The sequence below is a fragment of the Oculina patagonica genome, chromosome 7, assembly GCF_052425735.1.
Source record: "Oculina patagonica isolate OP01 chromosome 7, crgOcupat, whole genome shotgun sequence".
Lineage (NCBI taxonomy): Eukaryota > Metazoa > Cnidaria > Anthozoa > Scleractinia > Oculinidae > Oculina > Oculina patagonica.
Genome location: NC_135764.1, coordinates 23,977,828 through 24,005,638, shown reverse-complemented (window position 1 = coordinate 24,005,638; position 27,811 = coordinate 23,977,828). Strand labels below are relative to the sequence as shown.

Genomic DNA, 27,811 nt, shown 5'->3' with positions numbered 1-27,811 from the left:
AATTAAACAGTCAAAAACGGCCTTATATTCAACAGCGAATCCAATACCAGTTTGTTTTCATTCTGTCCTGAAACTACAATGGTATGCTACAGGTGTGATTTCGAAATATTTTAGCAAAACTCTTGACACTGCACCTGTGGCAAAACTTCTCGAGCTAATTAAAGGATCCTGATGCTGTTCGATTGGTTACATGCATTTGACCTTGTTGTTATAAAAATAAGTTAACGTCGTTATAAAAAATGTCGCTCCTTGGATCGATGACGAATTGATTATGAATGATGACATTGTGTCAAAATAGCATCAAGATACACACTGATTAAGAAAACATTTGTAAGAGCTCTTTATCATTAGTTTGAATAACTTCATAAGGTAAGTTTTACCAAAACGAGTAACAAGCGATTTCCAGACCGGATAATCCAATTTTTTTAAACTCGTTGATTGTTTGTATATTGAATTACAACTTATAGAAAGCATTCTAAAACAACTTCGATTTTTTCTTCGTTGCATTACAGATTGACTCTGTCCTCTTTTTTTAAGTCAGTATTTTGTAAGTAAATTAACAAGGAAATTACCGTGTACCTTCGTTTGATTGTTGTTTAATTAATTGTCTGTTTGTTTGCCTGCTTTTCTGTAAATATATTTCTTTGGTTCCTTTTAGTTGCATTATATTTCTATTTTATTGTAGCGAACTGTAACGTAGAATAATGCACAACTGAAGCTCTAATACCCTGATGACTAAGTGAATAATTTCCCGTACGGTTTGATTAGTTACCTGTGCGTATCAGTCAGCCACATACGAATCCCCCTTTTGATGTTGTATTAGAACGCCAAATCATTTGACAGACCTTTCTTAAGATTTTCCCAAAAGGAAAGGCAATAAAAAACATTTTATTGCAAAAATGATCGATCGTTAAAGCCTCATTGTTTATGTAGTCAATGACAACGAAAGACAAAACCCAGTACTTGTTCCTTGGGTTACAATCTTATAATAATCAATCTTATAGTCTTCTCAGCGGAGTTGCTTAGTGCACTTGCGACACAAACTTCTGGACGATTCGTAGGGAAGCATTAAGTAAGCGCTTTTGTTTACATTGCCTTGAAAGCCGTAAGTTTTTTTTCATTCAAGTTGGTGGGATATTGGCCTCGTTATTTTTTGGCGTGGGAAACAGACGTAAGCCGCCCACAAATAATTAAAATCTAAATACTTGCCTTTATACCTCGTGCAGGCATAAACAGGAAATTTAGCAGCCAGATTAATACCGTCTCATGTTAAAGAAATGGAGAGTACCAAACCATGTCATAAATAATTGTTAGACACGAATGACATTATTCTTAAAGCGATCCTGTTTAAATGCACTTCCATTGCACTCACAAAACATTGCTCCAGGGCAAGCTATTGTTCGTAAAATAAATTGCTATGGTCTTTTGTCTATGTGTCCAGTTACTTAAATTAATTGTCCGGCGTAGGCGGAACCGAAACATGACTAAACAGTCCATTATTGGCAAACGAACGGTTGCTATAGCCCAACAAGTTACAATATTATTTCAATCTCTTAATCGTTATTCCGACAAGCTGAGTGACATGGCCATTCGCACATTTCCTTTGAAATTCACTCTCCGAGAATTAAAATCGACCACTGCAGCCTTTTGTTCCCATTCACACGAAAACGCTTTTAATCACCCATACGTGAAACTAAAGCACTTTGTTAAAATAGTAATTTCGGATGTTTGTTTTTTGTATTGTTTTAACACAACTCTATGGAAACACACAGAACGCAGTTTTTATTTCTAAATAAAAAATTCGGTTTGCAATCAAAAGACTGACAGCTTATTATTAAACCCTCATTTAAGTTTCGTAAACCTTCCCTTCTTAAATACGTTGGACTTGGTAAACTGAGTTTTAAAGTGTAATAATACTCGCAAAAAAATTTGGTCAAAAGATGTATTAATTTCAATATGATGTAATTTTAATATGATGAAACTGATATTGTCGTTCAATATTTTTCATTGCGTTGTCATGACCCGTTTGTTTCTTTGTTGTTTTTTTTTATTTAGAGGGTATATTAAGAACATGATTTAATCTAGTTTTGTACATAGTTTTCTGCCAACTTATCTGCATTCTGAAGTTGATTTAATCATGGTTAACTCACAGCATCTTTTTTTTTTTATTCCATTTTGTTTATTTGTATTTTTACATGTGCTGACTTTACAAACCAGACTATTCAAAAAGCTCTCACATCTTTTATTGTTGGAAAATCACTCAACGCTCGATGATTTTCTTACCGGCTTGGGAGGTTAATAATTGCCAGCATTTTCCTTGTCAGATCAGGTTTGGGGTGGGGTAGTTCCGCGTACCATGCAGACGTGACCGTAGTGCGTCAGTGCAAACTATAAACTAATGGCATAACGCTATAATATATCTATATATAAGAAGCAGCTAGCCCTGAAACTTCCGAGATAATAACTTTTTTTGCAAATTGAGACAGCAGTGGCCAGAATGGATTTATCAAGTATTTTGCAAGTACGTGTAACTACTGCAGTTATCTTTGGTGTAATTACACACATTTTCTTCACCTCAAATTTTAAAAGGTTTTTTAATTCCTATTCTTTTGCCCTCTGCAGATTGTCATAGCGTATTTGCTGGCTTGTGTGGAAGTAGGATCAAGCTGGCGTAAGTCAAATCCCAAGCTATGGAGCCTCCGCTCACAATTCAGACACAACAAACCCTGCATTGGAGGTAGTCTTATAAGGACTGACACCAACCAGTGCAAAATTTCTCCAGCTGGGAGGCGGCAGTGTAAAGCTAAATCCAATGGCTCATCTACCAGAGACCCTAGAACGAGTAAGTAAAATGGAATGAGTTGTTTTTACAAGTGTGCTATCCAAAGTGGTAGGTTTCGGTTTGCAATCAAGAAGCAAGAAGGTTATAGTGCTTAGATAATGACTATCGTCATAAAAAGAACGGAGACGGAGTAGAAGCAAGAAAAGCGTAAACATGGTAACGACGAAAAAGGAGCCAAAGATATTAGAAATACAATAGTAGAAGCAGATGAAAATCATTTTCAACGATATTCGAACTCTTCTTAGATATTCGTATAGCATTCCTAGTAATTATCATAAATTACGCGAATGTTTACCTTATTATGACATGACTTTAAAAGTTGCAACATAATAAAAGTAGCTATCACTGAGAAAGGATAGCTGACGTTTCGTCATATATAATTATACCCTCACAATAAATCATTCAATCAAATGCCTGCATAAGGGTCACGTGTCTGCCTAATCATGATTTTGCAACATAAATACGGTAACATATATTAGACGGCAAGCTACGTCAACTTTTGCGATCTCTTACGCGCATTGCTGACGCAAATTTATTTTTTGAAAAGTATACCGACTACTTATGATGAGTACTGGTGAATATATACTCGTCCAGTGCGTCTTTGTATCAAAAAATTTCAAAAACAAACCACGTCTGATCTCTGAGCTTTAACGGTATTCACCGAGCGGAACAAAGCAGATATAATTATTATATAGGAAAAGAGTTATTATCATAATATACTCGTGGTATAAACACATTGACACCTTACGACATGTGGAAGGTTCTTACATTCATTCCTCTATTGCTTTGATTGATTCAAAGTTTATTTCTTCAATACAGTAAAACATCCATAATATATGCCCTCGTTCAATAAGGCAAAGAATTGACCTCTTGAAGTCTCCACTTTTAATATTGCCCTTGAATTTAGGCCTCTTCCAATATTGAAGTGTCCACTTAAGTATTTTGCCATATTGGGCTTGAATGAATCAGTAACTGTATAACATTCAACGGAAATGTTAAAAAATGTGAAACGGGAAGAATACTTTTCCGACCGCTAGCTGGTATATTGCCTCTTTTGCTATTCCACTAACTATTTTTCTCTTGGAACAACGATTTTGGAGTTTTGGACGCAGGGAACTTTGTTTGCTATTTTTCTTGCAATGAGTTTCATTGTCCGAAATCTTAAGAGCGAACAAAGGTTGATTGAATAAATTATTTTTAAATGAACAAGTTTAAAATGAATCAATGATTCCTATGCCAATATTATAAATATCCATAATCGCTGATGTGTTTGCCCACTTGACAAAGAACTTCAACCGTGACAATTCCTGAATGTATTTTGTTTACAGGATTTTCGTTTGTCGAAATCAGAGGAAGAAAGTGCATTCAATTCACTGACGATCGGGACGGTGCCAAGTATGCACTGAAGGTCATCAATGGGACGAATGTCACTTTTGAGGTGAGTTACATAAACAACAAAACAACAATCTCTAGTAGACCATAATCATGTGCAGTCGGCCGAAGGTCATTTATGTGCAAATACACTCATTTCAAAATTGTAAGACAGTTAGTCATTAGTCATTTTTTGTCATATTAATAGGTAACAGCAAATTTATATAAACAAAAAAAAAAAAGTAAGTGACAACAAAGAGTAGGTAAGATCCCAGATCTTCACCAAAGCTCAAGACACTCCAGCACTCACTCTAGTGAGCGAGCAACACACGCCCCTGCAAAGGCCAGGGTCAGACCTGCTCCAAGAGCACCCACCCACAACCCTCTCCAGTGAGGCAGCACGCACAACCGGCAAGGTGTACAAAGCATAGCTGATGACTAAGAAGCACGCATAGACAACACAGAGCACTACGGCTGAGACAGCAGCAGCCGCACAGAACATGTAGACATTTGTAGAGCTGAGGCTGGCGGGACGAGCAGGGCGAGAGAAACATGAACCGTAGCTAGCAGCTGGCAGACACTCGACCATCTGCACCTCTCCTACTCTCAAGCTAGACATCAACAAGCACTCAAAACGGAGGGGAGAAGTGCTCTGACCACGCCCTGCCCCAGCCTCAGTCAGCTCCCTTAAGTGGGGCCCCCAGTGGCGCCCCCGCGGGGGGTCGGGTCGGCCCGTCGGCGGTCGCCCGTGCGGGCGGGCCGTCGGCCCCGCGCGCTCGGAGGGGGCGCTCTCCCCTGTGCCCCGCTTGCGCGGCCTCCCCCCCCCCCTCTTGTGTCTGTTTTGCTCGTGGGAACATAATGACTAGTCAAGTTACAATGTTACCTAACAATAAAAGCTTTTGTTTTCGATTGTTATTGAAGTAATATTGTTGTTTGCTTCCTTTGCTGCTACAGGAGCATCGTTGCAACAGTACAACTGAAGACCGTTTCCTGTTTGGCGAAGAGAGAGTTGGAAAACTTTATCAATATAGACACAAAAATATTAACGGGACAATGCAATTGTGCGTACCTAGAAACTGTGATGAAAATTTGTCCCTTATAAGGACAACTAAACTAGATAGGCGTTGTTCACTTAAAAAACTCAAACGAAGATGACTTCCAAAAATGGTTAGACAATTTTTTAGGTTTTGTCAAAAAAAGTACCCTATCTAATACTATATTCCGGTTATTTATTTATTTAATCATAATACGTTTATTGTTACCAAGCTCACCGTACGCTCTCAGTAAATAGTTTCACTGATATTTTGTTTGCCCCTGCCTCGATAACTTGTTTTTTGCCAGTAGCGGGGGATAAGCAATCTTGTAACCATATTTATAAAATAAATAAATAAATAGATAAATAAAGTTCAAGTTCCGCTTAGTTCAAGTATATGTTTTTGATTTGTTTGTTTTCCACATCGAGGAAAACATTGCCAGTTGTATTGCGACCCTTTGTATCAACTACAACTTTACTTCTTGTTTATAATTTGCTTTAATGCATAACGTTCATATTATACTCTTGATAAATTTTGTCTCCAAGTTCTTCCTTTTGCAAACTTTTATAGAGTATCGGCCGCTGAAACTTCTCTGGTCTTTTTTTATCAACCACAAAATGATATCGCGATCCTTTTTGGTTTTCTTTCGTCTTTTTTTTTCGTCTTCTCTTTTAGTTAGTCCTTGGCACGTCTTTTTCGCCGTCTCTCCCAAAATCAGTATACCTTGTAAGGTGGCTCTCGGAACACTAACAATGTTCAATCACATTTTTTTTTCTCGAAAGGAACTTTAGTAGTCTTGGTAAGATCAAACAGTCAAGAAAGGTTTTTCAATTTACAATCGTCTTTCCAAAAGACTTAGCTTATTCTCTTCCACTTTCCCAAAAGGTGGCTCTCGGAATAGAGACAAAGTTCAAGCAAATTTTTTTCAGTTTACAGCGAACAGTCAAGACAGATTTTCTTTTTCAATCGTCTTCTAAAAAGACTTCACTTGTTTTCTTTCACTCCACTTGGAGCATAGGTCTTTGGAAACCGCCCGCCATTTCGATCTGGTTCGGGCTAACACAGTCTCGATCTGTCTTAAGGTTTATTCCGCCTTGCTCACCTTGTCGTCGACGTTTTTCTTCCAGCTGTTCCTGGTCTTCCTTGGGCAGCCTCTACTTCTCTTCCCGTGTCGGTTCCACCTTTCTCAAGAGGCATAGTACATTTGCTCTTTTGAGGCGGGACAAAATTCGAGTTCTTTAGTCGTAGTCCTATTTTTCGAGTTCTTTTCAAATTGTCTTCGAGTTGTCCTCTTTCAGCCAAAGTGATAAAAGGTTGCCATTGTTTTTACTACGCAATCACACCTCCATAGATAAAAGCAGTCGCTATCGATCTGAGAAGATTAAATTACAAGTTCACAAGAATTCAGTGACAATGATCAGCCATGTTTGAACTTAAAATATGAAACTTGCTAGCTACGTGATCCCGCTCAGACCGATGAAAGAACAGGGGCACCCATCGAGAATATAGCTCAAAACCACTTAAAGATAGCACCATTGAACGTATTTTAATATTTAAACGGTAGATACAGGCATATTTTTATCCCCTAAAATTTTTTTATCTGTTCGGATTTCCTAGCTGAAAGTCTAGTGATCCGAAAGTTATAGGGATCAAAACTTACCTTTTCGAAAAAATTCCAGGCAGAGAAGGGCTCCCGAAAATTCTAGGTGACCTTTTTAGAGTAAAAATCCGTTAAAAATGAATAATTATACCATTTTTTAGATATTCGAAAATCCTAGGAAAGACAGGCAAGCAAAAAAATTTACAATGAATGTTCCGAAAATTCTAGATCTCAAATCGTCTTCCGAACAGATACTTTTAACGAAATATTCCGTTGGGTGCCCCTGAAAGAAAAACGATATGAGCGAACAAGACTGTAAACTGCTCTATGACCAACGTGCAAATGACTTCATTATAAAAAAAGATGAATAATATTGTAATTAAGAAGTGTAGAGCGCCTACAGATGAAGGAAGCACGGTAGCTGTCGGATAATGTATATGGGTCAACGACGAAAGTTTTCGTGTGAGAATTGCGTTGCTGAAAACAATTTTGCAAAAATAAAGTCAACTCAGAAAACTTACAACTTTCCTTTCCAAAAGGAAAACTTAGTTTGTTTATCTATAACTTAATATCATCGACAACTGCACTTTCAACGCCGGCGAGCATCATTATCAGAAATGCTTTTGAATCACTGGAATTGGCTCGACATATCATGGCAATCGTCTACATACATCTATTTTCGTTGTCACCGATTATATGCTCGAGTTGTCATCTTTCACCAAAATGATCAAACTGTCATTTTTTTTGCGATGACGTCATGGCGTCAACTCTTGTGCCATCAGGCGGTGTTGTCTGTGTTTCTGTTTAGATCGACCGAATAAAGGTAAAGGTAAAAGGTAACGGTAATTTATTTAGTGTCAAATACACTGAGAGTGGTCTCCCAATCTCCCGCGCGCCAGAGGCTCATGATAAAAGTATTTGACAATTTAAAACCTAAGAATAAATGAAATACATATTATAAACATTTTCAAACTACATATTGAAAATATAATAGAAAAAGATCTAAAAACTACATATTAAAAATACAATATAGAACTCAGTGGGAACTAACAAGACGCGAACAGAGATCAAGTTAAGCACAACAAGAAATCGCCGCGAAGAACACAAAGCAAAAATCCCTGAAAAGTTAGAAAGGACTAATACACAATATAAATGAAAGAGACAATTATATTTGAAAAGTTCTATTACATTCAGTTAACAGACATCTTCTACAGTTGGCCCGTGAAAACAAACAGGGTTTGACCTTGGTCAAACGTTTATCGTATATCAGGCTTATATCAGATGTCACGGACAAGATAACACAACTTTTGTTGAACAATCATTCAATACAAAAGATGTCAGCTACTTTATTACTTCCATTTTTTTTGACAAATTTCCTGAAAACTATTTCAGACCCCGTTGAGAAGCGTCATCGCTTCTGCATGCACTGCATGTCGTTTATTTACCCCAGTTGCTAAGGTATCCTAAGAAATTTTTTGTTGTCAGTGAAAAGACGTCGATTACGATTTCTCTCATTTATAGAGGCCCTTAAATTAACAATATTTTCTAAATATATGGCCGCTTACCTTTTCACAACTCATTTCTGTACAATGGAATTTACTTGATTTATACACGATTCTCTGATCAAAAAAAAAACTTTCAAAAATGCAATTTTATTAAATCAATGAGTGATGACTAAGCTATTTGGTTCAGTTTAATGCAATATTGGTGCCATTCCCTTCTTGCGTAGCAGAGAAACGTAAACCACCCACATGTCTGCAGTCATAAAGGCAATGTATAGATCTTGTAAAAGGCAAGAAACACGAAACGAGTCTGAGCGAAAAACCATTTTTTATGGTATAATGGTATAAACAGTGACAGTGTGGCAAAATATCGGCCCATATGGAAAGCTTAGTCACGTTCAACGAATATTTTATTCTTACTTAGCGTTTGGATATTGCAATTCCAATTTATGCTTCTAAAATTGAAACTTAGTAGCTGTTATTTAGCACTCGTAGTTTTGCAAGATGTTTCTAGAGGCGCTTATAACTTTGACATAGAGGTCTTTGAAAACTTTTTTTCTCAAGGCTACTGTTTCTAAAATAAAATGGTATGGTCTTAAACCTAAGTGGCTATTGACCCCACTCAGTTTTCCGTTGCTATGAACGATAAACACGCCTTTACATTCCATTATCGAAAAAAGACAAGTTACTTTTTAATATGAATCAGTGTAAAATGTCTTAAAATGATCATGCAAAAGTTCCTACCTTCGTCAGCTTTAATTCTCGGCGTTTCAAAAACCTCTTCTGAGTCAGTACTTCCACATTTTACGCCTAGCCATAGTTCATTAAACTTTATCGCTTTTTTGTACTTTAATTCATGTAAAATAAACGTGACAAAACTAGGAAACTTCGAATCGGACTTACTGACAATCCAGTTTTGATTGACATCTGTAATTGCAACATTCCGATCATTTTCCTAACGCGATAAAAAGTGTTTTTTTTTTAAGTATCGTCATTCTAGTTAAAAAAAACTGTCGAAAAAGGGATCGAACTATGCCTCATTAGCTGATAACTTTACGTTAACGTTGCTGAAAAATAGTTTTCAAAGTGAACGTGTCTGTATGTGCTTTCCAGGAAAAAAAAATACATTAACTTATATTAAGCACATGCAGTGTGTTTATGAAACAATATAATATTTATACAATAAACAACTTTCTGTGTTTTTTTTCTTTTTCTTAAAATTATTTTCCAGCTTTTAATTTATTTACGAAGTTGGTCAAGTCAACCAGAGTTAACCAGATGTCTTTATCTTTTCTCATTTGTAATTCAGTATAATTATTCACTTTTTTATACTTATTCATTCTGGATACATCATTCATCGAGTTTTTTAACTTTAAGAAACACTTAACGCTAAACAATCTTTGTGACAGTTGAACAGTTTTGCCAGTTGTTTCGATGTCAACTTTCTTTGTGTGTGGGACTTATAGTTGTGGTTTTAAAACGTCCGAAAGACAAATTCCGTATTTCCCAAATATTCAGTGCAAATATTAAGTAAAGACATAATGGTATAAATACAAAGGTGAACAGACCTGAACCATTCATAGTACCTACCCTGGTCAAAAACGTTCAGTAAAAAAACAGAGTGAACGACATGGATTTAGCCCGTATTTTTCTAGTAAGGAACAACAACCTTTAATACTTTTTATATTCTTGTAATGCGTAAGTACTGTTAACTTACCTTATTAAGTTTTATTCCTTTTTATTCCTCATCACTGGAGTTAATTTTTACGCACGGAAAAGATCGTTTTACTCTCTTTCCCGTCGTTGGCGTAAAAGATAATTCGATAAACGTCAGTATTCAAATTAAGTCTGCTTGGTTAAAGTTGGTTGGGTATTGTCCTTGTACTCATTTTGCGTGTAAAGATACGTAAGGCACCCACATATATCAATCTAAATACTCAGGCAGTAGTCAAATATTTTCCTCCGCTTGACAAGATTGCATTAAACGTGAAATATTGGTTCATTTCGTATTTGAAGGACCTTTTAAAGTTGATGTCACAGTTTGTTGTTAGGCTTAATATCAATCTTGTAGCCCGGCACATATTTATGTTATATTTTCTCCCTACGTAACTGTTGGCCATTTTTAATTTAAACAACAAATTCAAAAATATAAGAGGTCCTTACGTCGTTTTAGATTTCAATAACATCTACAAAAAAGTTTACAATTAAAGTCATTACGAGCGGATTCAGATGATCCCGAGTTGACTCTTTTTATTTGAAAGTAAAATTAACTCACTTCCACTTTATAGGAAATATAACTTATATTTCTGATTTCGTGAACGCATTTCCAGAGTGCAACAATAATTAAACCTCACATTTTTATGGTTGTTAACTGCAATTTGGGTATGATGACCTAATGCCGCCTTAGAGAGCATTAGGTCAGCATTCAACAAAATATGTTTGGTTTAAGGTGGCCCGCGGGTATTTATGAGGCTGACAGTTCCCTTTTTTAAGTGCGTTTTAAAACGGGTAAACGTGAAGCGATTGCTTAGATTTTGGAGAATCTGAAAGAATAATACTTAAATTATATAAAATGATAAATTTTATAGCGATCAAACGCGATTTGTTTAAGTTATGAGCGATTTTCGGAAGCCTTCGTTTTTAATAAAATGCGATTATTTTTAAAATGCAACGGTGAATTTTTTTGTAATTACCCCAAAACGCTGCCAAACAGTTGAAGTTTACTCACAACAACTTACAGGAAAATACTTTTGAGTGCCTTACGTCAGTCCACCACGCAAAAGGGATGCGAAAGTGATATTGCATCAAGTATTATTATTAGTATTAAGTATTATTCTTTCAGATTCTCCAAAATCTAAGCAATCGCTTCACGTTTTCCCGTTTTAAAACGCGCTCAAAAAAGGGAACTGTCAGCCTCATAAATACCCGCGGGCCACCTTAAGTTGATGCAATATCACTTTCGCATCCCTTTTGCGTGGTGGACTGACGTAAGGCACTCAAAAGTATGATTGTAAACAGTTGCAATGATACCTCGTGCAAGCATGAACAGGAAATTTAACAGTCAAATCCCGTCTCATATTCGAAAATTGGAAAGAATCCAATGCCAGTTGTCATTCTGCCCTGAAACAACATTGGTATGCCACAGCTGTGATTGGTTCAAAATAATTTACCAAAACTCTTTGTAAAGTACCTGTGGTAATTCTTCTCGAGCTAATTTATGGATTAGATCAGTTACATGCATATGTATTTGACCTTGTAACTGTAGAAAGGAGTTGACGTCGGTATGAAAACGTCGGTCCTTAAATCGATGGCGAATTGATTATGAGGGATAACATTGTGTCAAAATAGCATCAGGATACACACTCATTGTGAAAGCATTTGTAAGAGCTATTCATCATCCGTACGTAAAAGGAGCTGACGTTAATTCGTTAAATGGAAACAAAATTATTTAGGCAGTTTATTTCCGACAAAAGAACTACATAAGACAAGATTAACCAAAACGACTAATCAGCGATTTCGAGAACGGATAATCCAATTGTTTCAATGGTTGATTGTTTTCTTGAATTACAACTTTAAAAAAGTATTAAAACAACCGACTTTTGCATTAAAGTTTGACTCTGTTTCAATTTCACGCTGCAGCAACTGTCAAATTCAAAGTTTAAAAGTTTTAATGTCAGTATTAAGTAAATTAACAAAGATAATTATCGTGTATTGTGGTAAAATAATAATAACAATCTTTTATTAGGAAGCTACATCACTTAAAGTGGTTTACATAGAGGTCCTAACACTAGATGTATATTATAAAATGATACAATTAAAATCAATAAATTAGAGCTCAAACCAAAATGTAAATGGCATATTTGCTAGCGAATAGGATTTTTATGTTTTTTTCCCTTCCATTCTCATGTAAAATATTTTGCTGCGTTACGGGTTGCGTGACATCATCCGGGCATATGCTGAGGAGTCATGGGACTAAATCAGAGGTTACCCCCTCTAGGGGGCATGCGTTTCTATATACATTAAATACATAAATATATACATACATTGGTAAGATTGTGTCCTTGTTTACGTTTGCTTGTCTGTTTGTTCACATTCGTTTGATTGTTGTTTTATTATGTGTGTTTGTTTGTTTACTTGTCTGTATCTGTGTTTGTTTGTTTTCCCTAAGTTTTATTCTTTTTAATTTTAGCGAATTGTATCGAAGAATGAAACTTAATTTAAGTCTTACCTTGGCGACTAAGTGAATAAAATCCTATGATTTGATTGGTTACTTGTGCATATCAGTCAGTCATGTACGAATCCCTCTTGCTGTTGTATTAAAACACTAAATCATCTGAAAGACCTTTCTTGAAATTTGCCCAAAGGAAAAGGACAATAAAAAACATTAATACCGATCGTGAAAGCCTCAAGGTTTGTGTAGCCAATGACAACAAAAGCGAGAACCGAGCATCTGTTCCGCAAGTTGTTCTTGCACTTTTATTTGTAAGGCGACGGTGGGTTACAATAAAACAATCAATCTTATAATCTTCTCAGCGGAGCTCATCTGAAACTAAAACACTCTTGTTTGTCCTTTTTCCTTAGAGTGTACGTGCGACATTAAAGTCCAGAAGATTCTTCGTGGGGCATTGAGTAAGCATACTTGTTTACTTAGCCTTGAAAGCCGTAAGGTTTCTTTGATTTAGGCTAGTGGGATATTGGCCTTCTAGTTTTTTTTTAATTCATTTTTTTTCTTGCGTGGGAAACAGACGTAAGCCACCCACATATAATCAAAAACTAAATACTTGCCTTTATAACTAGTGCAGGCATAAACAGTAAATTTAACAACCAAATTGATACCAGGGTCTCATGTTAAAGAAAAGAACACTATCAAATAATGCCATAAATTGTTGTTAAACACGAAAGACCTTCTCAAACTGATCAGTTTAACTGCACTAGGAGCTGGTGCGTGAAAACATTGCTCCAGGGCTTGCTATTGTTCCTAAAATAAATTTTTATAGTCTTTGATCAAAGTGTTTAGTTCCTAAATTAAATGCCCGTCGAACCGAAACAGTTAACCGAAACAGTTAATTATCGACAAACGAGCGTCTGCATTTGCTAAAGTTATATTTAAAACCTGGATAAAAGCATTATGTCAAACTCTTTTTTTTCGTTATACCGACAGGCTGACTGACTTTATCATGTTCACATTTTCTTTGCAATACATTCAACAAGTATTAAAAACGGGATACTGAAACAATTTCTTTTCATTTACGTTAATACTTGACCATCCATACGTGGAACAAAGGCACTTTGTTGAATGGTAATTTTGCATGTTTGTTTTTTGCATTGTTTCAACACAAATCTATGAAACACATAAAACGCCGTTTGTAATTCTGAGTGCAAATTCCATGGCCATCGAAAGAGTGACAGATTAATCATAAAGCCTTATTAAAGTTTCGTGAAACATCCGTTTTTAAATATGAAGAACTTCATGTAAACTGAAAATGTAATAATTCGTGCAAGAAAAATTTAGTTTAAGTATGAATTAATTACAATATAATAAACTGATATTGTTGTTAGTGTTCAGGGTATTGTCACAATTCGTTTGCTTCTTTGTTTTTAATTCCGAGAGAATAATAAGAACATGATTTTATCTAAGTTTTTCTACGTAATCATTTGCTTGCTTGTTCTATCTGTTCTATAATATTCTGAAGTTGATTTAATCATGGTAAGCTCACAGCATTTTTATATCTTTTTTCATTTCAATTTGTTTATATGTATTTTTACCTGTACTGAATGTGAATACTAGACTAATCAAAAAAATATGACATCTTTAGTTGTTGGAAAATTCACTGAACACTCGACAATTTTCTGCCGGCTTGAGAGGTTAATTATTGCCAGCACATTCGTTGTCAGTTGGTTTCGGTATGGAAGTTCAGCGTACCATGCAGATGTGACCTAAATGCGTCAGTGCGAATTAACTAACGACATAATGCTACAATAAAATATATAATATTATACATAACCAGATAATAAGTTTTTTTGCTTATTCTGACGGTAGTGGACAGAATGGATTTATCAAGTCTTTTAAAAGTTCGTTGAACTACTGCAGTTTTAAAAACGGACTTTATAGTTTTAATTACACAAATGTTCTTCAAATTATATTTTAAAACAGTTTATTTTTTCTATACGTTTACCATCAGATTGTCATAGCGTATTTGCTGGCTTGTGTGGAAGTAGGATCAAGCTGGCGTAAGTCGACACCTAAGCTCTGGAGCCTCCGCTCACAATTCAGACACAACAAACCCTGCATTGGAGGTAGTCTTATAAGGATTGACACCAACCAATGTGAAATATCTCCAGCTGGGAGGCGGCAGTGTAAAGCTAAATCCAATGGCTCATCTACCAGAGACCCTAAAACGAGTAAGTAAAATGAAATAAGTTGTTTTTACGAGTGTGCTTTTTAAAGTACTTGGTTGTTGTAGATTTGCAATCAAGGAGTTTACAGTGATCAGAAATGATTATTGTCATTAAAAGAACAGAGTAGCAGATTATCGCAGAGGTGTAGAAAGAATTAAAGAAATAGATATACAAGGGTAGAAGCAGATAAAAATCATTTGCAACGATGTTCCAACTCTTGTTAGAGATCGGTATAGACTTCCTAATAATTGTCTTAGATTACGCGCATGTCTTCCATATTATGACAAAACTTTAAAAGTTACAAGAGAAAAGAAACCTGAAGTTTCGTTATATGTACTAATACCCTCACAAATAATCATTTAATCAAATGCCTGCATAAGCGTCACGTGTCTGCCTAATCATGATTTTGCAACATTTTAAGACAACATAATTATATTAGACGGCAAGCTACGTAAACTTCTCCATGCGAATTGAACTACGATCTCTTACGCGCATTGCTGACGCAAATTTATTTTTTTGAGAAGGGTTCTGGCTACTTAGGATGAGTACTGTATATACTCGTCCAGTGCGTTGCTGTATAAAAAAAATTACAAATATCCCACCTCTGTGAGCTTTAACGGTATTTACCGGGCGGAGCAAAGCATATTATTACAAAGGAAAAGAGTTATTATCATAACATACTCGCGGTATAAACACATTGACACCTTACGACATGTGAAAGGTTCTTATATTCATTCCCCTATTGCTTTGATGGATTCAACGCTTATTTATAGATTATTTCTTCGATACAGTAAAACATCCATAATATATATGTCCTCGTTCAATATGGCAAAGAATATGCTTTTTGAAGTCTCCACTTTTAATATTGCCCTTGAATTTAGGCCTCTTCCAATATTGAAGTGTCCACTTAAGTATTTTGCCATATTGGGCTTCAATGGATCAGTAAGTGTATAACATTCAACGGAAATGTTAAAAAATGTCATACGGGAGGAATACTTTTCCGACCGCTGGTAAAATTGCCTCTTTTGCTATTTCACTAACTAATTTTCTCTTAGAACAACGGTTTTGGCGTTTTCGACACAGGGAAAGTTGTTTGCTATTTTATTTTGCGATGAAATTCATTGTTCGAAATGTTGAGTACGAATAAACGTGGATTAAATAAATAATTGAGTGATGAATGAGTTTGAAATGAATCAATGAGTACTATGCCTATATTATAAATATCCATAATTGCTGATGTGCTTGCCCAGTCGACAAAAAAACTTCAACCGTGACAAGTCCTGAATATATTTTGTTTACAGAATTTTCGTTTGTTAAAATACGAGGAAGAAAGTGCATTCAATTCACTGACGATCAAGACGCTACCAAGTATGCACTGAAAGTCATCAATGGGACGAATGTCACCTTTGAGGTGAGTTAAATAAACAACAATCACAAGCCGACCAAAATCATGTGAAGTCGGCCGAAGGTCATTTATGTGCAAATCTACTTAATTTCAAAATTGCAAGACACTTAAAAACTCTTACAAAATAATTCATTTTTTTTTTGTCATATTAATACACCGATTTCACAAATGGCGGACGCGCGGAAAAAAACTGGTACGAGGCATGAAAACGAGGCTTTTTAGGATAAACAGCTTTCGTGTTACAAGGGGAAAAGTGAAAAATACGCGAGTTCTGAAGTTTTTGTTTGTTAAACGGGGAAATAGACCGTTTTCCTTCCAGGTTTTCGAGATTACGGAATTCTAAACGAGTTTACAGTCTGGTAGTTATTCTTGTTTCTGTGTTGCAAGAAGAAAGGGACCGTAGATCTGCAGGGAAACAGAGTTAAAGTTTTGGTTTTCCAATAAGGAGCTTCGACGGCTGTTGGCCGGTAAAAATTTACACGGAACGATATTGAAATTAATTTTCAAACTCTGTCAAGGTACGTTCTTTTCCAGACGCTGTCAAGGTATGTTCTTTTTACTTTTGTGAAAGCAAACAATTCTAACTCTGTCTCCTTGCGGATTTAGTAGAGCACGAACTCTGGCTTTGAATGGGAACTTGACAAGTCAACATTCAACTTTGAGCCACCTTGACCGGTCACATTTCCTTTAAACAAATTACTACTATTCTCTCGCTATTTAATTATTTTTATACTTCGCAAAACACCTTTGCTGTGCTATGGCAAATCGTTAAAATGTTGACAAATACTGTAATATAAATTTAACAGACGAAGCCCAAGACTACCGGTATTGAATTCCAGTGGTATGATATGTATGTTTCTTCTTGTAATAAATCCTTATATTTGAGAATACTTGATAAATGAATAAAAATCGCTTCTAATAATCTCAGCTTTATATAAATTAAAACGGAGGGCATCTTCACTCACGGTGTCCTGTAAAAGCTTGTAAAATGAAGCGAAACCGTGAATATTTGTTCTATCAGTTGGATTTCGTCGTGGTTGCCTAGCACGTGATTAATTTCTTCCCGAGATCAAACAACTTCAGTCGTCCGACACAGCAGAAGGAATTCCACAGATTTCACTAAATTTACAGAATTAATAGCATTGTTTTGACTTGAGGAACATTGTGATGATCTTGTCCACTGAAGATTGTGTTGAACATTTACTGTCCGCTTCACTTGATGTAACTCCTTTGGTTTGCGTGGAGCCAAGTGATGTTTTATGTTTAATCGAATTAGCCGCTTTAGTCTGTCTGAATTATTTGAATACAATTTTTTTTTTCTAAAATGCAAGAATCTACTAGCCTACTAAGTCCAAAAAAAAAACTACTAAGTCGATTGAGAATAACACATTTTTATTGATGCTTTCAGGTACTTATGGTATCACGTATGATTATTTTACCAGACAAAATATAAAGAAACCGGCCCGAAAATCCATTGTTACACATTTTTTCACAACGCACATGTATGTTTACACAGACAATTGCGTGTTTATTTTAGTAATTCTTCAATGACTTACCAAAATCCTTAAGAAAATGTGTACACTCGTCTGGATACCGGAGCTTTCTTGATATAAGTCCTAGGTTTAAAATCGTTGGCGACCCACCGTATTTCAAGCCATGTGAAACTCAGGGTTTTGCTTACAACCAGAAACAAAACAAGATATTTGGCCGCGAACTTATTTCGAACTCGGTAATCTCGAAATTAAATCAACCTAGAAAACGAGCTAATACCCTCATTCAACGGAGGCTAGCTTCAAAACTCCTGTAATTTTCACTTCTCCCCTTGTAACACGAAAGTTGTTTATCCTAAAACGCCTCGTTTTCATGCCTCGTACCAGTTTTTTCCGCGCGTCCGCCATTTGTGAAATCGGTGTATAGGTAACCGACTAGTCAAGTTATAATGTTCCCTAATAATGAAAGCTTCTGTTTCCGATTTTCATGGAATTAATATTGTTGTTTGCTTCCTTTGCTTTTACAGGTGCACCAATGCGACAGTACAACTGAAAACAGTTTCCTGTTTGTCGAAGAGAGAGTTGGAAAACTTTATCAATATAAACATAGAAATATTAACGGGACAATGCAATTGTGCCTACCTAGAAACTGTGATGAAAATTTATCCCTTATAAGGACAAATAAGCTGGATAGGCGTTGTTCGTATAAAAAACTCAAACGAAAATGACTTTCAAGAATAGTTAGACAAATTTTAAGGTTTTGTTAAACAAACGTACCCTTTTAATACTTTATTTTGGGTATTTATTTATTAATTTATTTATTTAGTCATTATAAGTTAATTGTTACCAAAACAGCTGTGCACTCTCAGTAAACAGCCTCAATGATATTTTATTTGTTGAAGTCAGATACTCATATTTGTTACTTTAAGCGTTAAAGACTTCCCCTTGTTTTTTTTTTTCTTAAAATACGGACAACAACTTTGTGTGACTGAAAATAGGGAAGTGGGTGGCAAAGTGTTAAGTTAATATTTTAGCCTTATGAACCACTGAAGTGTCAATAAAACAAAACCTACACCCCAAGGGGATGTACCCAGTGGATGAATAATAGGTAAATGGCCTTCTTTCAGGTCCACTGTGAGCATTCCTGGGTAGAGAAGAGGGAGTTGGACCTCCTCTCTGACTGGAGGGAGCGAACCTCCACTAACCTAACTCCGGTGGGTAGAACTTGAGGAAGTTGCCTGTGAGCTTCCAAAAATCGAGTCTATGGCAAGATTGTGATGAGAGGAGCACTTCATCCCCATTGCCGTATTTATTTGGCCAACCGTTACATAAATTGCAAAGAATGGTAACACTGTAGTTTGAAAGTATAACTTGCGAATTATGATATTAGGTATCTATTACTGAACTGGCAAAGTCATCCACCATTAAATTGAATAGATCAATTAATTGTAATTATATGTTTTTTATTTTTTTTTACATTGTCATTTTGATAGCGACCCTGTGTATTTACATTGCGAACCAGAAAACCGTGAACAATTTTCTCTATCCGTGTATATGTAAATTTCTGCAGAATCTATTTGCTCAAGTTTGGACCCACAAAAAGAACGTCCGTTGAGTAGGACTTTGCTTAGTTGAAATACAGATGATGTTGCATTTAGAAGGGTTAAATTGCATCTGCCACTTATGTTGCCAGGTTCCTAGTTTATTGAGGTCGTCTTGGAGATTGTCGCCACAACCACCACACCGTACAAACAGCTTAACTGTAGAGGTTAGACTGTTTGGCAGGTCGTTGATGTATGTTAGGAACAATAGCGGGCCTAATACTGACCCTTGTGGTACTTCTGAGGTCACTGGGGAGAAGGTAGGTGTTGCACCCTCACAGATGACAGTTTGGACCATCTTAGTGAGAAAGGATTCCATCCAGGACAAAAGGTTATCATGGATGCCGTAACGCTCCAGCTTCATTAGTGAGCGTTGGTGTGGGACTTTATCGAAAGTATTCACAGTAGCATGCATGACTGAATAGATTTGTTTTGTTGTAGAGAACTTGCAATGTCATGAAAAGTAAGTATTAATTGAAGTTCTGTAGATCGTTTTGATCTGAAGCCATGCTGAAAATCTGATAGTATGTTATAATGATCAAAATGTTTCATCACATGGCTGTGTACAATATGTTTGAGGAGACATGCAAGTCAGAGATATGGGTTTGTAGTTGGAAGGATCGGACTTTTTTCCTTTTTTAAAGACACCACATACATTTGCCGATTTCCATCTACAGGGTACGGTTCCACTCTCGATAGAATCCTGGAAGATATTAGTAAGGATAGGAGCAATCTCGGCTGCATATTCTTTTAGAAACCACGGTGGAATAGCATCAGGTCCAAAAGCTTTATTTGTCTCCAATAGCGATAACTGCTTTGCAACTCCATTTATGGTGATAGACAGACTGTCGATAGCGGGTATTCTGTCTTATTTTTCACCAGCCTCGTTTTCCTTTGTTCTTCCAGGTTGATTATATTGAATAAACCCCGCTAATTAGCAACTGTCTGAAAAGCTGGGGGCGGCTTTGATTGTAACAGGGGGGAGCGGGGCTGATAGTCTAATATTCCCCTAGGGGAATATTAAAGTTAATAATCCCCTAACCTGTTTATCATCAAATTTAACAATGTGGAAACCCCAGTGCGTCTTTTCGGAACCTTTTTCCTGTTGTTAAGTGTGTGTCGGGAAAAACATTTGTTTTTCTTTAGCGCACCTACATCAAAACAACGAAGAAAAGCATGTTTCTTATTGTTTTAAGCCACTGTTGATACCTCGCCCATGTAAAAAATAAGCCGGATATTTTTAGGCACCTCGGGTATAAGTGATTTATTCAACTCGGGCTGCGCCCTCGGTGAATAAACCACATATCCCCTCGTTGCCTAAAAATAACCTTACATATTCATTATCAGGAATGTTTGATAAGTCTTCCTTAGTAAAGACACTTGATAATTTATTGTTTAACAAATCAGCCTTTGATTTGTTTAGCTGATTATGGAGCCATTTATTTCGAAATCTGCAATCCCCAGCTTTTCTTTATTCAGTTATTTAATATAGGACCAGAATCCCTTAGGTTTTTCTTCAATAGCTTCCCCTAAATAATCAGAAATATATGCATTCCTTGCTTCTTTATGCCCTTTGTGCATTTGTTTTCTAGCCACACGGAATTCCTCCCAATCATAATGATTTCCAGAAGAGTTTGCTTTATTATAGAACCTTTGTTTACGCCTGGCCAGACATTTCAAAGAGTGATTGAACCATGGTAGATTATATATTAAGCTAGTCCACTTTGAGGGGATGCAAGAATCCATTATACGGTGGATGTTGTCTTCGAAGCAGCTCCATTTATCCTTGGGGTTTATTATCCTTGTGGTTGATCAAGAGAAATCTCTGGAACTGCCCCAGAAAAGTACGCGAAACGGCCTATACCAGCATCGTCCGACACAAATTGGAGTACGTAAGTGCCTCGTGGGCCCACACCACAAAAAAGATATTTCAACCCTGGAGAGAGTTCAAAGAAAAGCTGCCCGTTTTTGCCTTTAAAACTTCAACAAAACAGCAAGCGTGTCACACATGCTATCTGACTTGAAATGGGACACATTATAAACAATTTGCAAGACGAGGAAAGAAAAACAGACTGTCTCTATCTAAGGACGTTCTTAAGTTTTCTTTTTTTCCTATATCAATAACCGAGTGGAACATACTTCCCGCTGACTTAGTGAATTGCAAGTCATTATCTGATTTTAAATTAAATTTAGGGAAGCATGTGAAATAAGTAAAGTAAATTGTAATGAAGAATTATTATTTAATTATCCTGCTATTCTGACATATCTATTTTAACTAATTTATGCAAATGTACATATTTTGTATTTATTTTGGCTTTTATTTATAGTTGATGTGATGTCTTACAAGATTTTATCAACTTCATAAATGTAGATGTAGATGAATGATAGCTTAAACTGCATCAAACTGCAAGAAATATAAATCGCCAGCAGGTTATTTTTCGTGAATAATTTGTCAACTATTTCCTCTACTTCTTTTTTCAAAGTGTAATGAAAGTGTTCACGGTTTTTGTGTTTTCGCTGTAAAATATAGATAGAAATGTGTCATAATAATTACTTGTCTTTATTTTGAACCATCGCAAAATTGATTTGACAAAAATATACCTTGAAAGGAAAGGTGGCTCTCGAAAAACAAATAAAGCTCAAGCACGTGTTTTTTTTCCTCGAAAGGAACTTTATTGGTTTTGGTTAGATCGATTAGTCAAGACAGATTTTCTTCTCGATCGTCTTTTTAAAATACTTAACTTATCCTTTCCACTCCCCGTGTAGCATAGGACCATGGAAATCGCCCGCCATCTAGATCCGGTATGGGCTAATTTCTCGATCTTAGAATATGAAACTTTCTAGCTTCGTGAGACCACTTATACAATGAAAGAAGAACGATATGAGCGAACAAGACTGTAAACGTTTATTGTGCCCAACGTGCAAATGGCTGTATTATAAAATAGACGAATAGTATTGTAATAATTTAGAAGTGTACAGTGCCTAAAGACGAAGGAGGCACGGTAGCTGTCGGATAATGAATATGGGTCAACAACGAAAGTGATCGTGTGAGAAATGCGTTGCTGAAAAAAATACTGTAAAAATAAAGTCATCGATAACTTAGATTACTTACAACTTTCTTTTACAAAAGGAAAGTTTAGTTTGTTGTCCGTAACTGAATATCATCTGCGCTTTCACCGTCAGTGAACATCATTATCAGAAAAATGCTTTTGAATCACTGATATTGGCTCGACATCTCAAGGCAATCTTCCACGTGGTCTTTATTTTTACACACATCTTTTTTCGTTGTCACTGCGTATATGCTCGAGTTGTTTTCGAGTTGTCTTCTTTCGCCCAAAGTGATAAAAGGCTATCATTGTTTGCGATGACGTCATGCCGTGAGCGCTTACGCCATTAGGCGGTGGTGTCTGTGTTTCTGTTTTGATCGAAGGCAATAAAAGGTATGGTAAATTTTTTTAGTGTCAAATACACCATTGGTCTTCCAATCTCCCGAGCAAGAGGCTCATGATAAAAGTGTCTGACAATTTGAAAACTAAGAATAAGTGAATTACATATCAACAAGATTTAAAAACTAAATATTAAAAATACAATATGGAAGTAGAAACTAACTTGACGTAAACAGAGATCAAGCCGAAGCACAACATGAAATCGCCGCGAAGAACACAAAGCAAAATACTCCTGGACAGTTAGAATTGACTTAATCAAAATATCAACGAAATAGACAAATTAAAAGTTCTATAAAATTTAGCGGTTATCAGACATCTTCTACAGTGGCCCTGCGTAAAACAATTACGATACAGTGATTGACCTTGGTCGCTCAAGGGAAGTATCGTATATTGTTATAGAGGCTTATACCAGATGCCACGCAACAAGATAATACAATTTTTGTTGAACAATCATTCAATACAAAAGTTGTCAACTACTTTTATTTTCTATACGTTTATTTTTTGAAAAATTCCCTGAAAAGTATTTAAGACTCCGTTTGGAAACGTCATCGCTTCTGCAGGCACTGCAGCTGCATGTCTTTTATCTTATTACGGAATCAAACGTTCATAGTTAAAGAAAGTTGCTAAGGTATCCTAAGAAACTATTTGTTGTCAGTGAAAAACCGTTGATTACTATTTCTCTCGCCTAAAGGAAAACTTTTAATTAACAAGACTTACAAATCTTCGGCCGCTTACCTTTTCGCCTCTCATTTCTGTGCAATGGAATTTCCTTGATTTATACATGATTCTCTGATATTAAAAAACTTTCAAAACATCAAGTTAAATCAATGATTGATGACTAAGCTATTTGGTTCAGTTTGATGCAATATTGGCGCCATTTTCTTTTTGCGTAGCAGAGAAACGTAAACCACCCACATGTCTGCAGTCATGAAGGCAATGTCTTGTAAAGGCAAAAAACACGAAACGAGTGTGATCGACAACAATTTGTTTATGGCTTAATGGAAAAACAGTGACAGTGTTGCAAAATATCGGCCCACATGAAAAGCTAAGTCACGTTAACGAATATTTGATTCTAACTGAGCGTTTGGAATACTGCAATTTACAATTTATGGTACTGAAATGTAGCTTAGTAGCTGTTATTTAGCACTCGTAGTTTTGCAACATGTTTCTAGAGGTGCTTATAAATTTGACGCAGAGGTCGTTGAAAACTTTTTTCTCGAGGCTACTGTTTCTAAAATAAAATGGTATGGTCTTAAAGCTAAGTGGCTATTGACCCCACTCAGCTTTCCGTTGCTATGCACGATGAACACGCCTTTACATTCCATTATCGAAAAAAAGTTGCTCTTTAATATGAATTAGTGAAAACTGTCTTAAAATGATCATGTAAAAGTTTCAATTTTTTTTTCCTGCCTTGTTCAGTGTTTCTGTATTTCGAAACATTATCAGACTCACGCAGACGTGTTAAAAGAATACTGTCGTAAAGTTTACGCTTAGCCATGGTTCATTAAACTTGATCGCTCCTTTGTACTTTTCAATTGTAAAATAAACGCGACAAAACTAGGAAAACTCCGAATCGAACTACATGTAACTGGAAATCCCGTTTTAATTAATAACTGTAATTGCGACATTCCGATCATTTTCCCAACGCGATGAAATTTTTATTTTAAGTTTTATCATTCTAGTTAGCAAAAAAAGGTTGTCGATTTGTCTCATCAGCTGATAACTTTACGTAAACGTGGCTTAAAAATTAATTTTACTGTGACCCGAAAAAAAACCAAAACGTGAAAGAGTAAACTATTCGATATGCGCGCTAGCCGGAGCAAAACATACAAAAAAACAAAAAAAACATTAAGCTTTATTAAGCAAATGTAGTGTGTTAATGAAACATCCGAATATTACTGAATACAATTAACGACTTTCTATGTTGTTGTTTTTTTAAATCATTTCCCAGCTTGTATCCTCTTTTTTTTTTTTTAATTCAGTATATTCGTTTTTTTTTTTTATACTTATTCATTTCGGAATGGATACATCATTCAGCGAATTTTTGACCTTTAATTGTTGAAAGAAACACAACGCTAAACATTCTTTGTAACAGTTGAACAGTTTTTCCAGTTGTTTCGATGTCAATTTGTTTTGTGTGGGCCTAATAGTTGTGGTTTAACACGTCAGAAAGACAAAATTCCTTATTTCCCAAATATGCGGTGCATATATTAAGACATATTGGTATAAATACAAATATGAACAGAACTGAACCATTCAAAGTACCTGCCCTGGTCGAAAAGCGTTCAAGAAAAAACCGAAGTGAACGAAATGGATTTAACCCGTATTTTTCTAGTAAGTAACAACAACCTTTAATATCTTTTTATGTTCGTGTAATCCATTTTTTGACCTTATGAAGTTTTATTCCTTTTTATCTTTATTACCTAACATGGCCCACACCAATTGTATATTTAACATGGTTACCTTGGTTTTTTTTAATGCGGAATTTAATGTTAGTAGAGTTAAAATACATTGCAATGTGTGTTTTTAACTGCTCTTCTCGATTCACCTTTAATTTAATTTTCGAAAATTTACTCTGATTCTGCCTAGGTAGGATGTACCTGTTTCTTTTGTTACAAGCCACATTTTACGAAAAGTAATGTTCCTTGAAATTTTTATCTGTTCAAGACAACCAGTACTGCGAAGGTAAACCACTCAGGGCAGTTAAACGTCAAACAAATTTGTCTCTGTTAGCAACACTGGGGCGTTAACATAAAGTGATTTGGTCTATAAACGACGCCCTTTCAATTTCAGTTACTTTTTTTTTTCTTCCTAGACGCTAGTCGCATCGCTCCTAACTCACGTACAAGTCGGATCAAGCAGCAAGAGTCTCCGTTCACGTTTTAGACAAAACAAACCCTGCAGCGGCGGCAATCTTATAAAGATCGATACCAGCCAATGTAAAGTTTCTTCAGCTGGGAAGCGGCAGTGTACAGCAAAATGCAATGGGTCGTCTACCAGAGACCCTAAAGCGAGTAAGTAACGGTAAAATGTGATTTGTTCGAAGGCTAATGCTTTTGCAGCCGAGGAATTATCATATAGGATTGGTATAGCAATTCCTGAAGTTATCTTAGATTTTATCTTCGACCGAAAAATATACATTACCTAAGAAGTGTAGTTATTCAAAAATCACAGGATCTCTACACAAATCTTACCAACTTAACCAACTTCATTTATTATCCAAAAGTTGGAAACAAGTGCCATGGACTCTTCTTTACGTAAAAAGCTATTCACAGTGCTTATCAATATTAGTATTAGCTTTTGATTATGAAGCTTGCAAATTCGAAGATCACGACCTTCGTGTATTTGTAGTTGATGCATTTGGTTAACTTGACGTAGTTTCATTTTTCCATGTCCTTCGAACTCATTTTTTACAATAACTGAGCGAATCCTTGCGCGCTGATTGGCCATTTTTTGTCGATAAGAGGACAGGCGGATGAATCTCGTAACTGACGCGATCAGCGAAGGTCAAATTTTTCAGCACTGATTAAGCGCTGCATTCTTGATAAGGCGAGAATTATAACGCCTGAACTGCGTTTTAGCGGATTATTTTGTGAACACTTTACACTGAATAAAATAGATTTTCCCTTATATATCTGGCCGTATTCTTCCAAACGTTTGATTTACGAACCTATGATTCGCTGAATTACAGCGACAAAAAAAAAAAAAAAAAAAAGATCCTGCCGCGATTCGGCAATTACATCTTCCACAATTGGACTCGTGCATTTCATTCCTTCAGTTTTGGCTTTTTGTTATTGTAAAAAGCAAATTGACATCGGTTTTCATGCGTCTGTCCAGTTGGTGACTCTAAATTTTGTCATTACATTGTCAAAGTTTGTTGTAGATCCACTCGCATGGATCTATTGCAACTAATTATGAAGATGTTATGACAAACTAGTTTATCATCGATAACAGGACAGACAAAAAAAAAAAAAGAAGAAGAAGAAGAAGAAAAAAAAAACTGATGTCAATTTGTTAATTGTTCAATGTAGTTATGTAGTTTGTGAGTCTCAATAGTCTGTTTATTTCTGTGACTTCTGTACTTTATATCACGAAAGCATTCCTGTGCTTCTTGTAGCTCATGTGGTTCGCTCTGTTCGTTTAGTGATTTTTGTAGTTAGTATACTCCATAGAGTTACTGTAGTTAATCATGTCGACGTTAAGTGCATTTTATTTATCAAAGGATTTATGATTGTGGAAAACAGTGGAAGAAAGTGCATTCAATACACCGATGAACAAGATGGCACCAAATATGCCCTGAAGGTCATCAACGGAACGACAATAGCTTTTGAGGTGAGATAAATTAGCCCAAGTTGGCACGAAACATTCTTTTTAGGTAAAAATTTTTAGTTAACGTTTATGAAGTGAATCGATGGGTTAAAATGTAGGACAAATCAATGCACAAACACAAGGGAATTTTGGGTTGATAGAAGACCAGGAAGGCAAGACGGTGGTTGATCGTATTTGTAAGCTCTCCCGTTAGAAAATCTTAGCTGAAAAAGTTCAGAACAATTTGTGGGAGTTTTTCTTTTTATCGTTGGCAACCAACAACAATTGGCCCGATAAGACAAAGTTTATTTACATTAGTTGTTTATTGAAAGGATGTTTTGTTTAATTTCATTTACAGGAACAGCAACAATGCGACAGGGCAACTGGTGATGCCTTCCTGTTTGAGGAAGAAAAAGTTGGAAAGCATCTAAAATATAAATATACGGCTACTAATACAGCAATGTACCTAGGCGTTTCTAGCAACTGTGATGAAAACTTATCTTTAATTATCAACACAAACAATCAAGATAGACGTTGTACATTTAGAGTCTTGGCCAGACGAAGACGCAAGTACTAGTTTTGACTCGACAAACTTTCGTTTCGTTCGGTAGGCAGACGTAATTAAAAGTTTCCTAAGAAGTGTTACTGACGTTGCTTTAAAGAGCAAGTTTTAATGTTAAGCTTTGTAATTTATAATCTTTTTTCAAATAATCCAACCATTCTTGAATAGATGTTAATAATAGTTGTAAAAGCTCCGTTAATTATGTCGTTCACAAACGGTGACAAATGCCCCGGACGGGTTGCCTTTCGCTA

The 27,811-nt window shown here is 35.9% G+C and overlaps 2 protein-coding genes and 1 pseudogene across 3 annotated transcripts; all 3 read left to right on the top strand.

Moving 5' to 3' along the window:
- The first annotated feature begins 2,497 nt into the window (after positions 1 to 2,497).
- On the top strand, positions 2,498 to 5,385 carry LOC144659305 (uncharacterized; annotated as a pseudogene). Its single transcript, XR_013571880.1, has 4 exons — positions 2,498 to 2,521; positions 2,623 to 2,842; positions 4,171 to 4,280; positions 5,168 to 5,385. The product of XR_013571880.1 is annotated as an uncharacterized LOC144659305 (transcript).
- Positions 5,386 to 14,397: 9,012 nt separating this feature from the next.
- On the top strand, positions 14,398 to 18,371 carry LOC144659304 (uncharacterized). Its single transcript, XM_078519721.1, has 4 exons — positions 14,398 to 14,421; positions 14,532 to 14,751; positions 16,050 to 16,159; positions 18,171 to 18,371. The coding sequence occupies exons 1-4, from the start codon at positions 14,398 to 14,400 to the stop codon at positions 18,369 to 18,371; spliced, it is 555 nt and encodes a 184-aa protein (XP_078375847.1).
- A 6,593-nt stretch (positions 18,372 to 24,964) lies between these two features.
- On the top strand, positions 24,965 to 27,764 carry LOC144660529 (uncharacterized). Its single transcript, XM_078521191.1, has 4 exons — positions 24,965 to 25,024; positions 25,506 to 25,704; positions 26,913 to 27,022; positions 27,357 to 27,764. Exons 1-4 carry the CDS (start codon positions 25,001 to 25,003, stop codon positions 27,573 to 27,575), a joined length of 552 nt encoding a protein of 183 aa, XP_078377317.1. The 5' UTR covers positions 24,965 to 25,000; the 3' UTR covers positions 27,576 to 27,764.
- Positions 27,765 to 27,811: the final 47 nt, after the last annotated feature.

What these genes read in the sequence shown, in the direction of transcription:
- LOC144660529 (XM_078521191.1), top strand. Translation starts at nt 25,001, where the DNA reads ATGGATTTAACCCGTATTTTTCTA. An exon ending in TACCAGAGACCCTAAAGCGA is followed by an intron (nt 25,705 to 26,912) that starts GTAAGTAACGGT and finishes TATTTATCAAAG; the next exon opens with GATTTATGATTGTGGAAAAC. An exon ending in GAACGACAATAGCTTTTGAG is followed by an intron (nt 27,023 to 27,356) that starts GTGAGATAAATT and finishes TTTCATTTACAG; the next exon opens with GAACAGCAACAATGCGACAG.
- LOC144659304 (XM_078519721.1), top strand. Translation starts at nt 14,398, where the DNA reads ATGGATTTATCAAGTCTTTTAAAA. An exon ending in ATTTATCAAGTCTTTTAAAA is followed by an intron (nt 14,422 to 14,531) that starts GTTCGTTGAACT and finishes GTTTACCATCAG; the next exon opens with ATTGTCATAGCGTATTTGCT. An exon ending in GGACGAATGTCACCTTTGAG is followed by an intron (nt 16,160 to 18,170) that starts GTGAGTTAAATA and finishes TTGCTTTTACAG; the next exon opens with GTGCACCAATGCGACAGTAC.